The 13,575-nt window shown below is 39.3% G+C and overlaps 1 protein-coding gene across 1 annotated transcript; it reads right to left on the bottom strand.

Moving 5' to 3' along the window:
• Nucleotides 1-550: 550 nt before the first annotated feature.
• On the bottom strand, nt 551-12,577 carry LOC103720918. The gene is made up of 5 exons (XM_026809942.2): nt 12,457-12,577; nt 2,762-2,815; nt 1,138-1,230; nt 906-1,051; nt 551-821 (listed from the first exon to the last, which is right to left on the bottom strand). The coding sequence occupies exons 2-4, from the start codon at nt 2,766-2,768 to the stop codon at nt 906-908; spliced, it is 246 nt and encodes an 81-aa protein (XP_026665743.1). The 5' UTR covers nt 2,769-2,815; nt 12,457-12,577; the 3' UTR covers nt 551-821.
• Nucleotides 12,578-13,575: the final 998 nt, after the last annotated feature.

Raw genomic sequence — 13,575 nt, 5'->3', positions numbered from 1 at the left:
GGTTCAGTATTCCCAATTTGCAAGGGCAATAGTTTTGCTGAGAGGGAGTGGGATGCATTGGCCTGTTTATCCCAATTTTTCTTGTTCTCCTTTTGAGTATTCATCTGCAATTTGTTAGAAGAACAAACAGAGCAGACCAACCTGGTTTAACAAGATATTAGAAGCAAAATTGTGTCATCAACCAGGCATCTACATTCGTCGATGTACTGGAATTTTCGTCCACTTCCGAGACCACCAGAATTGTAGGCTGATTTAATTGGAAACAAAATTGTCTGCATTCCAACACCCTTCCATCAATGTGTGGTGGGGAAAAAAAACAACAGCATAACAAAGGAAAAGAAACAAACAAGAAATCACATGATATTGATGCTTGATCTTGCAATTGGCATCATAGTAACAAAATCGCAAAGATATACAGTGAGAACTATGGCCCACAGCATAACAAAAGAACCTCAAAGGATTAGGAAATATGAAGCAGGTCAAATAAAGCAAGGTTGACACCCAAACCAACCTAAGCAAAAGATGTCACCCAGGTTCCCTAGACCAGACTGCACCAGTCAATGCAATTCCATCCAGGCTTTATAAAGAGATGGGCATAGATGAACATGCAGCAATAGTTCAGAAGATCACAAATTCTATCTTTCGTTGAATCATCACATCCAAACAAGTTTCATGAAATTTTATTCAGTTGGACAACTCATTCAACAAATCCAAACTACAAAGAAGATCATGACGAAGGAAACCATTCCTCATGAGAGAACAGAGATTATTGAATGCATGCCTTTCCAGCAAGAGACTCCAAAACGTACCTTCTCATCATCCTGAGGAAAAAAAATCAGCAAAATAAAATATGGTGCTGAAAAATTAGGGAACATAATTATAAAGATGCATCAATTCATCTTCACCTAAGCTTCATGGAACTTGACAATGAAATTCTGACGGCTGATGGGGTTCATGACAACTGGTGGTCCAGCGGTTCGAGGCCAGGCCTGGAACTTTTGATCAGTTGCTTTCCACCACTCCTTGTCAGCAACAGTCTTGGGAGTGGTGCCTGGTTTTAGAAAACACAACAGCTAAGCCTTATATCAATAAGATGAAAGCAGGTTCAACAAAAATATAAAGATTTGTTTTATCTACCTCCAAATATCTTCTTCTCAGCAATAGCTGTATCGACTACATATACGATTGCAAAGGATGCCACTGCAGCTCCAATGTATTTGGCAGCCATAGCTGGACTTGATGGTGAAAAATTTCCAAAGCATCAATGATGGGAAATGAACATGTAACACAATCCAGAATTTGTCCCATGTCCACAAAATAGCACTTCCGTGAAAGAGGAATAGCAGAAGAGAACAATACAGGAGAATATATGGAATAGATGGGTTGACTCTGACATTGTATCTAAAAGTTTTGCTAAAAGCTATCCCACACACACACACATATTCAAATAATTAGAAAAACATATTAACAACATATACAAATGGTATATATGGCTATATCAGATCAATGGTGAATCTCATTAATGGCGAGCCCACTCAAGATTGAGATAAACACAAAAACTGAATTATTATCAGATAGTCGACTCTGCCAATCACAGAATCTAGACCTAATGATCTCTAAAAAGGTTCATAGTAATTTTCCCATGATAGCCAACATAAACTGGCTATCATGCTCCCAACTTGAAATTGCGAGCCAGGGTCGTGTCAACCGCCGCATACTCATCGAAAATTTTCCACAAGCATGCAAGGCATCTCAACATGATATTATAAACAAGCAACGGAATAAATTTAAATAATTAACATTCAAACTTTTAACTTAAATAACTAAAATCAAAGTTAAATATCTCACGAAACCAGCAATATTCTGAAGTTCTACAAACTTTAATAAAACTCTAATTTGAACTAAAGATGCCAAAATTTCTCTCTAGTCGCTCTCCCACAATGCAACCCCGGGTCAAAATAGCTCTCTAATTATGTAAAAACAATGAGATATTGAATAATGAGCTCTACAACCCGATAAGCAATGAACATTTTAACTAGATAAATTAGGTAATAATATAAATAATAATAATATACTGAAAATAAGCATATGAACGTGCATCAATTCAAAATCAGATACAGATATGCAGCAATATAAAAGTATCAAACATGCAAAGCAAGTCCAATATCTTTCAAAACATCAAGTTCATCTCGGCAGCATGAACCATGACCACAATTATATCCTGTGGCTAGGCCAGATAATGAGCTCAGAAATAGTCAGATTGGCACTGCATAATCTCTACGAATAAGGTATCAAAGTGGCAACATACGACTCCAACTGACAGAGTATCAAAATGCCAACATACAACCCCACTGGCAAAGTATCGGAGTACGAACATACAACTTCTACTGATAAGGTATCGAAATGCCAATATATAACTCTTATTGGCAGGATATCAAAATGCCAATGTACAACCCCGGCTGGCAAGATAACAAAACATAGTTGGATACGAGTACTAATTCATCTTGAATCAAAACTCTTTTTCCCAAAAACATATCTGATGTTCCAAACCAAAAAATTCATAAAACCATGCGACATCAAAATCAATCAAACATAATCCATATTAAAATCAATTTGTTCAACCATGAATCATTTAATATTCAAAAAAAGGCATATTTAATAATAAAATATTATGCATCATGTTCATAAATCATAAACAATTCAATTTAAAAAATATTTTATAATGTACTGATAAATCTAAAAAAAGAGTTGCATTACTTACCTTGCATGAACAACTAGCCAACAATCCACTAACTTTGAAAATCTTCCTCCAAGCTTAATATTCAAGAATTATGTTTCTATCAAAATTTTGCCATGATTAACAAAATCTTGAGTCCGGCATCCCCGCACAAAACCAAGACTAGTAATTAATAACATAAGGTAGAGAAGGAAGAAGGACAATGCTAGCCAAAAGATGATGTCTGAAGTCCTGGGGTAGTCCGAATTGGACAATATAACTAGGCAAATCACAAAAAAAATCATAGTCAAGTTTATATGACACTATAGAAATTATTGATGGAGTCTAACAGTGGTGCAACCAAGATTAAGGCATAAGCTGACCCACTGCACGACCAGTACAAGACCTTGTTTCAACCGAGTTGACAAAGTTTATATAAAAGTGAGAGAAAACAGCAGACACCCACTACCAGGGTCCACTAAACATCATGAGAGAGAAAGAGAAGAGAGAGAGAGAGAATAGAGCTCTAAGGCCTCTCTTAAGAAGAAAGAGAGGGAAGAGGGAGTGTGGCAATGTCCACAGTAGTGCAAGCCGGAGGACCAACAACAAGCAGAGGCAATGGCAGCCTTCCATAACAAGAGGTTTGCTAATGGAAACAGCAGCCGGCAGGCCCAACTAAGAATCCAAAACAAGAGCCTAAACCGATGATTTGCACAACTATAGGAGGCTAAAAAATCCACTCTAACCGATGACAAAGCACTTGGTCACTCCTTGAACATAAAGAAAAGGCTCAACATGGCCGAAATCCATGATTTTAAGCCTAAGGAGGGTGTGGAGGATTAACTAAAGGATTAAGGGATCATTACCTTGTTTCTGGCGGTGCTTAGGCCACGACGGTGGCTGACGATGCTTGGGACAGAGGAAGGAAGAGACACCAACGAACTCCAACTCTAGACTATGATGGCTGGTGGGAGAGTTTGAAGAGATAATGGCAGTTTAAATAAAGCTGGGATGGAGCTCCTAAGCCCTACTTGGTGTCGAACTCCCTTGCGGAGTTAGGGAAGAAGATGAGTCCCGATGGGAGTCCGTCCCCCAAACCCCTAGCACGTGCTTCACGTGCTGGCCCTTGTTTTTTTCGTTTTGAGCTAATTCTGTTATCTGGGCAGGACAAGTGGACCGGACCCAATTTCTTCTAGGTTGGGTGTTGCATTCTCCCCCTAAAGAAAATTTCATCCTCGAAATATCTTTAACTAAGTCTTTCAATAATCAGAGGGACTTCTACCTTAAATCATCCCGTAGTCTCCAAGTAACTCTTTAAAGTTAAATTTTTCATCCTAACACTTTCTATAACAAAGTTATTATTGTCTAACTACAAAATAACTCAAACCACCATACTTCCATTGTGCACTCTGATTAAACCGCTAAAATTCTCCAAATTCACTAAATAACTTCCTAATGAAAAAATAACTCAAAAACATTAAATAGAGAATATATAATGTTTTCTTTATTTAGAAATCCTCGAATAAGACATCTCAATTCTTAAATAACTTATTATGTATTCAACATGGATTTACATCCCAATATTCCCAGTGTCTATCCATCTACATTCATCATATATCTAACTCTACATCTTATGATTCATCCACTTATGCTCTGTTGCCATATTAGCCCCCAACCCAAGATCACGAGTCGGGATCATGTCAACTGCCGCATACTCATAGAAAACTCTCCTCACAAATATACAAAGCATCTCAACATGATATCATAAATAAGCAGCAGAATAAATTTAAATAATTAACATTCAAACTTTTAATTTAAATAACTAAATCAAAGTTAAATATTTCACAAAACCAACAATACTCTAGAGTCTTGCATCAAACTTTAATAAAACCCTAATCTGAACTAACGCAACCTCGAGTCAAGCTACCCCTTCGATTATGTAAAAACAGTAAGATATCGAATAATGAGCTTTACAGCTCCAGTCAGCAATGAACACTTGAACTAAATAAATCAGAAAATATTATAACTAATAAAAATATACTAAAAATAAGCATATGGAAGTGTGTCAATTCAAAAATTAGATCCAGATATGCAGCAATATAAAAGCATCATACATATGAATCAAATCTGATCATAAATCCAATCTCTTTCATAACATCAAGTTTATCTCGTCAACTATGAACTATAACCATACTTATACCCATGGTCTGCCATACCGACCGGTACGGATCGGTACGGGCCGGTACGGATCGGTTCCGTCTGGTACCGGTACGGTACAGCTATATTTTTCGGTTCCAACTATTCGCAACCCGTACCAGTTCCGATACAGGCCGTACCGGCCCGTACCGACCTCAAATTTTTTTTGGCTTTGGCCCGAACCAGCCAAACCGGTACAGCACCGGTTCGATACCAGTACCATACCGGTACGTCGGTATAGCGGACCTTGCTTATACCTTTTAGGTTTTAGCTATGTCAGATAATGAGCTCAAAAATAGTCAAAATGATATTATATAACCCCCAATAGCAGGGTATCAAAGTACCAATATATAACCTCCATCGGCAAGGCATCGAAGTGCCAACATACAATCCCCACTGATAGAGTATCAAAGTACCAATATACAACCCCCATTGGTAGGGTATCAAAGTGCTAATGTATAACTCCTACTAGTAGAGTATCAAAATGCCAACATACAACCCCCGCTAGAAGGATGTCGAAACATAGTCCGGCTGCAAGTCCTAATTCATCTCGAATCAAACTCTTTTTCTCAAAATCATATTTCAGGTTCCAAACTAAAAGATTTATAAAACCATGTGACATCCAAATCAATCAGGCATGTCCATATAAAAATCAATACGTTCGATCATGAATCATTTAATATTCCGAAAAGGCATATTTAATAATAAAATACTATGCACCATGTTCATAAATCATGAACAATTTATTTTAGAAAAAAATTTATAATTTACCGATAAATCTAAAAAAGGAGTTGCATTACTTACCTTGCACAAACAACCAACCGTCAATTTACTAACTTTGAAAATCTTCCTTGGAGCCTAATATTGAAAATTATGTTACTATCAAAATTTAACCATGATTAACAATATCTTGAGTCTCAGTATCCCCGCACAGAACTAGTAATTTAATAACATGAGGTAGAGATGGAGGAAAGACAGTGCTAGCTGAGAGACGATGTCTGAACTCTTAAGATAGTCCGATTTGGACAATCTAACTAGGCAAATCACATAACAAGAATCATACTTTAGTTTGTATGGCACTATAGGAGTTATTGATGGTAGGGTCTAAGAGTGTGTGGCTAAGATCAAGGCATGAGCCGGCGCACTATACAGGACCTCGTTTCGCCAAGTTGACAAAGTTCACATGTAAGGGAGAGAGAAAATAGGAGGGACCTATGTTGGGTCCACTAAACATCATGAGAGAGAGAAAGAGAGAGCGAGTGAAAACAACTCTGAGGTCTCTCTTAAGAAGAAAAGGAAAAAGGAGGGTGGCGATGTCCATGATGGTACTAGCCGAAGGACCAGCAACAAGCAGAGGCAATGGCGACTTTCCACAACGAGAGGTCTATCGTTCGGCGATGGTGGAACCAGCACTTGGCAATGCCCGAATAAGAATCCAAAACAAGGGCCTAAACCAAGGATTCGCACAACTATAGGCGGCTCGATGTGGCCGTAGACCGACGACCGAAACCCTATTCAATTCACATTATCTTGCAAAAAATCAAAATAGGGGATCCAAAATCGAAACAGGTCCCCCTTTTCCACCCAAATCCGGTGACAATCCCGTCAAAATCCATGATCCAAAGCCTAGGGAGGGTATGGAAAAAGATTAACTAAAGAATTAAGGGATCAGTACGTTGTTTCCGGTTGTGCTTAGGCCACGACGGTGGTGGACGATGATTAGGACGAAGGAAGAGACACTGACGAGCTCCAACTCAAGGCTAGGACAGCTGGTGGGGGAGGTTGAAGAGACACCAGCAGTTTAATAGAGCTAGGATCGAGCTCCCGAGCCTTACTTAGTGTCAAATTTCCGCACGTAGTCGGGAAAGAAGATGGGAGTCCATCCCCCCCACCCAAACACATGCTTTAATGTGTTGGCCCTTTTTTTGGGTTCCAGGCTAATTTTGCTATCCGAGCCGATCATGTGGATTAGGCCCACTTTCTTGTAGGTTAAGTGTTACACTGGCACTTGCAAAATAATGTTGATTCACAAATTATGAGAATTATAAAAGTTGAGATCTTTATAGTCTTTTTTCTAAAATATAGCCACATGTCCCACCCGTGGAAACTAATGTGTACTAGTTCCCTCAATTTATCAAAAATCCTGACTTTTATAGAATCATAAGTTGAACAACAAAATCAAGTGCAAAGATGAAATTGATGCAAGATGAAAATATCAAAGAACTGTCTTGTTAGTTAAATTTAAAACTTTTCTAGGCACAATGATTCTCTCAGTTATTCTCCAACATTCATAGTAATCAAGAACTATTGGTTTACAATTTCACAATTCATTTATGACTATTTAAGTAGGAAAAAATGCATTTTTATAGCATCAACTTTTAGGCTTCTAGTAATCAAGTCCGTGAACTTTGAGGTTTGGCGATTTAATCAACAATCTTGCAAAATCATGCAAAATAAGAAAATCATATTGATAGAGCTCAATGCTATTTGCCTTTTAGTGTCACATGATTGCATGACTTCTAAATTTGCTGGCATAGCATCTAATGCTCAAGAGTCTGCATTCATATTTCCCTCCATTTTAGCTTTACCAAAAGTATCCGATTTGCCGTAAAAACCTACCTCAACACCACCCATCCTATTGAGTCTCTAAACTTTTTGGAGGAAGAAGAGTCAAGACACCAGTCAAGTTAGCATGGGATAAGCTTGTTCTGAAGGAATCCAATGCATTAGCACAAGAATGATCACACCCATTGGACTAGCTTATTTCTATGTGTAGAAAAGTATCGTGGGAGAGATAATTTGATGTTTACAAGGCACAAATTGTCCATTGCAGCCATTTGGAATCCGCAATATGTGTTTTAATGCGGTAGTGAAGCCTTTGCATTCCCAAGAGGCTTAGGCAGCATGAGGATGTGGCTTCCCTTTTGTCTTCTTTTTTACCTCCATGCAACTAACTCGTTGTAATATCCTGTCTTCACATATTTTTATTTAATTTTTCACCAATTTATTAAGGAAGGGGGGTGGATGTTTCACCCTCCTCCTTTCTCTTAAAAAAAAAAAAAAAAAAAAAACTAACAAATGTCCTGCAAAAAGGTAGTAACTCCAATGTCAACACTGGGGCAGCCTTGCATCTCCAATCTATAAGAGTTGAATTCTCCTTAGCAATATAATCCTTCAGACCAGCATCCAGTAGCTGCAAGGGTTAAACCAACCAAACATTCAAACCTTTTTAATTGTGATAAGTCTCCAATGTAAACCAGAATCACAGAGATTCTGATAACCAGTCAATATTTATCTTTGTAAGAGAACACCCTTAAATGGATTCAGAGAAACAACAGGATAATAACAGATGATCAGTGGACTCTTCCTCCAGTTGACACAGAGCACGTGTAATGGAAAATTTCACAGTGGACTCTTCCTCCAGTTTACACAGAGCACGTGTAATGGAAAATTTCACTATCCTTTTTCATACCTTCCTGAGTGAGAATTTTCTTCTTTTAAGAGTAGCACATAGAAAATCGAGTAATCAACATTCTCTGGAAGTTGCAATCTCCAAAAAGGATTAGCAATCAATCAATGGTTGGCTCCAAAGTTGAGAATGGAACCACAATTTTTAACAGAGAATAAATCTTTTTTATTTCATTGCCTACATAGTTTATCCTGATTATGACAAGCAAGAACCCTGGATCTGAAATTAGTGCAAATTTCTGATTTCAATATTCCACTTCGGTCAGTCTATTGATTATATAAGTCTGCCGCATTTCTTTCTTTGGAAGTCATGTAGTAAAATAGACTTTACGAGGTTCCTCATTTAACCAACTGAATGAAAGTTGATTAATCAGCCATCAATTACAATAAACACAAAACCCAGTTGAAAAATGTCATGGATCTACAAAAAACATACTGCGAGAAGCGAAAGCTTCAGCACTCAAAGGTTGGAGATAGAATTTAGATTCCTTCTTGTGTAGTACATATAGTTGATAAGATTCTTCCGAAGGTTTGATATCTAAATTTTGGAAGCTGCACCACCATAAATCCTCCCTCAAGCCTTCTTGAATTTTCTGTTTACAAAAAAAGTTGCCAGCTAAGAAGACAAGCACCACCACTCATGGAATCTTTCCTCCCTACAAAACTTCAACTCAGTTTATCCAGCCTTTTGATCACCCAAGAAGGAACTTCGAACTTTGATATCCAGTAAATAGGGATTGATGACAAAGAAGCATGACCTAGAGCCTATCGGCCTTATATTAACAAAAAGAAAACCCAAATAAGAGATCTGCAAAGTAGCTTCTTTACAACTTCATACATTAGCAGCTGAACTCCTTTGTTATAGTTTATTATTTAACCTGACAGCAACTCCCAACTTCAAGGTGGTTGAAACAAAGTCAGACATTTCCATCAAACATGGACATATTTATAGTCTTCACTATATCATACTTGTAGTTGTAGGAAACAGATACAAGGATAGCATATTCAGTATACCACAGCTGAAACAATACAACCTACTCCAAAAAAATGGGCACGGTGCCATACGGCCAGGCACCAATTTGTTTTTGGTGAGCTCGAGGGGGCACACACCCACTACTGCAGGTCTTCTAACCCATCCTTGTACGAAGCATTGTACAATCTTTGCCCCGAGATGATTGAGGCATCCAAACTATAGGAACCATGGGTTCTCCAACCGAGGCCACATCTTTGTCGCTTCTCAATCTTCTCTCCTTGCCATGCCTTGATACCCATGTTATCCCCATATAGTATGTCCTTAGGCGAACCAAATCAGGCAGCAAATGTGCCCACCACCTTGGTTCGACCTGGAAACAATCACAAACCTGCTTGGTCCAAATTCCATCAGAGAATTTACAAGCATCCACCAGCTCTCATTTCCTTCCACGAATTCAAACGTTCTTCGAGAAAATCACTAGAGATGCCGACCCAGAGGTAATAAATCCCAATTTCTTCTTTTTTGTTGATTGTTTATATCAAGTTCTTGGCTTGTTCTTCTCTCCCTTCATTTTTTATTATCAATATATCTATGGCCTTGCACTCTTAAGCAAATCTAGGGTTAGGGTTTTGGTGCTTTCCTCATTTTTTGTTTAGGATTTGACGCAATATGGCTTCTTGAGCATTTTTATTATTAACCGATTTATCTCCTTGCTCCCTTAAGCAGATCTAGGGTTAGGGTTTTGGTGATTTCCTCAATTTTTGTTTAGGATTTGATGCATATGGCTTCTTGAGCATTTTTATTATTGACCGATCTATCTATCTGTCTCCTTGCTGTCTTAAGCAAATCTTGGGTCAAGGTTTTGGTGCTTTCCTCAAATTTTGTTTAGGATTTGATGCAATATGGTTTTTGACCATTTTTAATATGCCACCACACCCTGAATCGTCACCGCTGCTAATGGTGACCCCGATGTTGACCACCTCCATGAGCTCTCATAACCAGTCCAAGATGCCACCTCCGAGCCCGAGGCCGATGGCAAGGTTCGCGTAAGGATTGAACTGGAGGACCACTACCACCTACGGAGGGAGAGGATCAAGGTGAGGAGGTCATTGCAGTACTTGGTTGGGTGCATGAACCGATGGAATTTGGTTTTGGTGGTGAGGGAGGGGGTGTTGATATCGAGGCTAGAGAGGGAGATGTTGGTGGATATGGTGGCAAAAATGGAGGGGTTCAAGAATTTGGTTCCGACCAATGGCAGTGTACCTTTCCGTCAACTACCTCAACCAATTTCTCTCCTTGCATAGCCTCTTGGTATGACTTTATGCTATCATCAAAATCTAAAGTCATGGTATCGTGATGGTGTGATTTTTTTTTTTAATGTTTGATTTAGGGTTAAATATAGAAGGCGACGCAGGGGTAGAGGAGCAGGTGGCTGATGTAGCTGCTATCGATAGCATGCGTGTAGGTGGCAGCGAAGATGAAGATGCACATGCTGCTGCTGTTTCACCTCCAAGTCCTGGACTCGCGCTTCATGTTCGAGCCTTGCACCATCCAAGGATGGAGCTCCTACTCATGGTCACCCACCTTTGGCAGATATGCTCTGTCACCCCCTTTCGACTTTCTCCCGCACTAGAGGATGGGCTTGGATTCATCTCCCAAGAAGAGGGGGAGCACGATGGAGTGATGGGAGAGGTTGTCGACCACTAAATCCCCCACAAATGGTGAAGCACATCTATTCTCCCTCCCTCTTTCCCTCTCCTCTCTTCCTCTTCCAACCCGACAAACTAAAGCGAACCAAACTAAATTTTTTCGGTTGATTTGAACCAATTTTAGTATTAGGACAATTCATTTTTGGTTCCACTATTAGAAAACTGATTTGAGTTTGTTTGGTTTCAAAAATACCTCTAAACTGACCCAAACTGTACACACTACTATTGATTTGGCACCCAAATCCAATAAATGTACCGCTTGGCAAATGAGAGGCTTGTCATGACACCTACAAGGCTATTTAGTACACAGGAAACCTATGTAATTGGTTACGCCATTTAAGCTCGTGCAACTAAGAAGCACCGTGATACCTGGACTTGCCACCTAATCCAAGGCATACCCATGTCAACATGATAAACCAGGTATGGGTACGGGACATGAGTTCGACCCATTGCAAATACTCTCAAAGACAGATACCTAAAATCTACGAGCAGGTTAGCCCATGGATGGAGAAGAACGGCCATCAATTTTTCTGCATGATGAAGAGGATATCGAAAGGGAGCGCGAGTCTGAGACATCAAGAGAGATGAGATATCAAGAGAGATGACAAAGGAAGGGGATTTCTATCATCTATATCAATCTTGTCTACCTTCCAACTTTGAATACAAGGATCGCCGAACCGGTACCGGTAGGCGTACCAGTCGGCCATCGGACCGATTTGGATCGGTTTGAACTGGTACCAAACCAGTACCACTGGTTCTGTCTGGTTCACACATCTAAAAGCCCAAAAAAAATTTGGCCTAGCCGGTACAGGCCGGTATAGAGACCGGTCCAGTTCGGTACGGGCTGAACCGGCCGGTATAGGCCGGTTCAGCATTCCTTGCTAGCATACTTTCTATTCAAAATTGTTTTTTGACAAATGTAAAACAACCCAACTAAATTCTTAGTTCTATTTCCCATTTCCTAAGTTTTCTTTTTAGTTGCATAAGATGAAGCACCAAGTATCATTCTAACATTCTTGATACTCAAAAATCACTTTGCATCGTGATCCATAAACAATGCAAGAAAAAGGTTTATCAATTGATAACACAATCTACGGCCCCATTCGGAATAGAAGATACTTGATATGTAGCAGGTGAGGGATTTACGAGTATGACTGCAAATGAACCGGAAAACCTACGAACAACATAGTTACCGGAAAACCTACGAGGCAGATTGAAATCAGATTAAACGGAGAAAAATAAAGTAACGGCATTATAAGATCCTCCAGATATAAGAAACAAATCAAGATACGTATACGAACAACATATAACCCGAGATCCATCAATATTTCAAACTTCTACACGATATTATCGGAGCTCTAGATTTAGGAGAAAATAGAGATTAGGGATCTCACCCTTGGGAGGAAGAGCACCACCTTTGGGAGGAACAGCGCCGCGAGGAGAGAGAGAGGAATAGAATGAGATTGAGAAAGGAAAAGAGAGGGCGCCGGGTATGAGCGATTTAACTCGACTCCGTTGTTTTCAGCCTTGGATTATTAATCCAGTGGTGGATACGATTGAGGGAGCAGCACCGTATCGTCGTGCTCTGGGGCTACTCTGTGGGTCGTCGTGGCCCGGAACACGCTTATTCGAGCTTGTTTTGGATTTAAGCCCAAGATTGCCTGGACGGACCCTAGGTGTGCTATAACTTGTAAGTGAGCCCAAGATTCCAGTCTATAGCCTTTTGAAAGCTGAAGGAGGTTCGGACCACATGAAAGTACATGCTGAAAAGCTGAGGCCATGTTTGATTCCCAACCAAATTTGAAAGGTGTCAACCTTTTTCAGCTCTGATCATGTTTCTTCAGCCAAACAATTTTTTGATCATCTGGATGAAGTCTCATTGATGAGAGGTAATTTTGAGATTTCATCGAAAAAAGAAAAGCATCTTTTAGATGCTCAATTTTAACCTCATTGAACTGTTGTCAGAGAGGAGGTTCAAATAATTTCACTTGGTTTTGTACAAATAAAAAAAAAGAAACACTTAGTTAGCAAAGAGTAGATGCCTTTTCTAAAATAAAATATATATTCAAAATGAAGTTTTTTCATGAACAGGTTCATTACATGTGCAGCACATATGTTGCTAATGATCTCGGGTGCACAACAAAGCAGGACCTGCTTCTAATACATGTATTTGAATTAGACATGATTGGATTGTCCACATATGTAATTAAAGGGTTGCAAGGCAAAAGAAATGGTTAGAAGTAAAAATATTGAAGAGGAGATTAGATGACAACTAGTTGAAAAAGTTGCTATCAAGAAAGAGTGATAATGTAATTGCTTGCTTCCAATAGCATATATTTAAATTGTTGTAGTTAAAAAGCTCGCAGTTTGATCTTGGGCTGGGCCGATCAGTCTGCCACACAGTGTGCAGCAGCCTTCTTATGCCTTCTGCCAACGATGTGCTTCTCTCCTTAATTGGATGGATTGCGCCTCCAGCACCATTATTTTAAAGAAATTAGAGTGCCCAAAGCAAA

The sequence above is a fragment of the Phoenix dactylifera genome, chromosome 2, assembly GCF_009389715.1.
Source record: "Phoenix dactylifera cultivar Barhee BC4 chromosome 2, palm_55x_up_171113_PBpolish2nd_filt_p, whole genome shotgun sequence".
Classification (NCBI taxonomy): Eukaryota; Viridiplantae; Streptophyta; class Magnoliopsida; order Arecales; family Arecaceae; genus Phoenix; species Phoenix dactylifera.
This window is presented reverse-complemented; position numbering and strand designations above follow the sequence as displayed.

Coding starts and splice junctions, on each gene's coding strand:
- LOC103720918 (XM_026809942.2), bottom strand. Junction 1,052..1,137: donor TGAGAAGAAGATATTTGGAG/GTAGATAAAACA, acceptor TTCTAAAACCAG/GCACCACTCCCAAGACTGTT.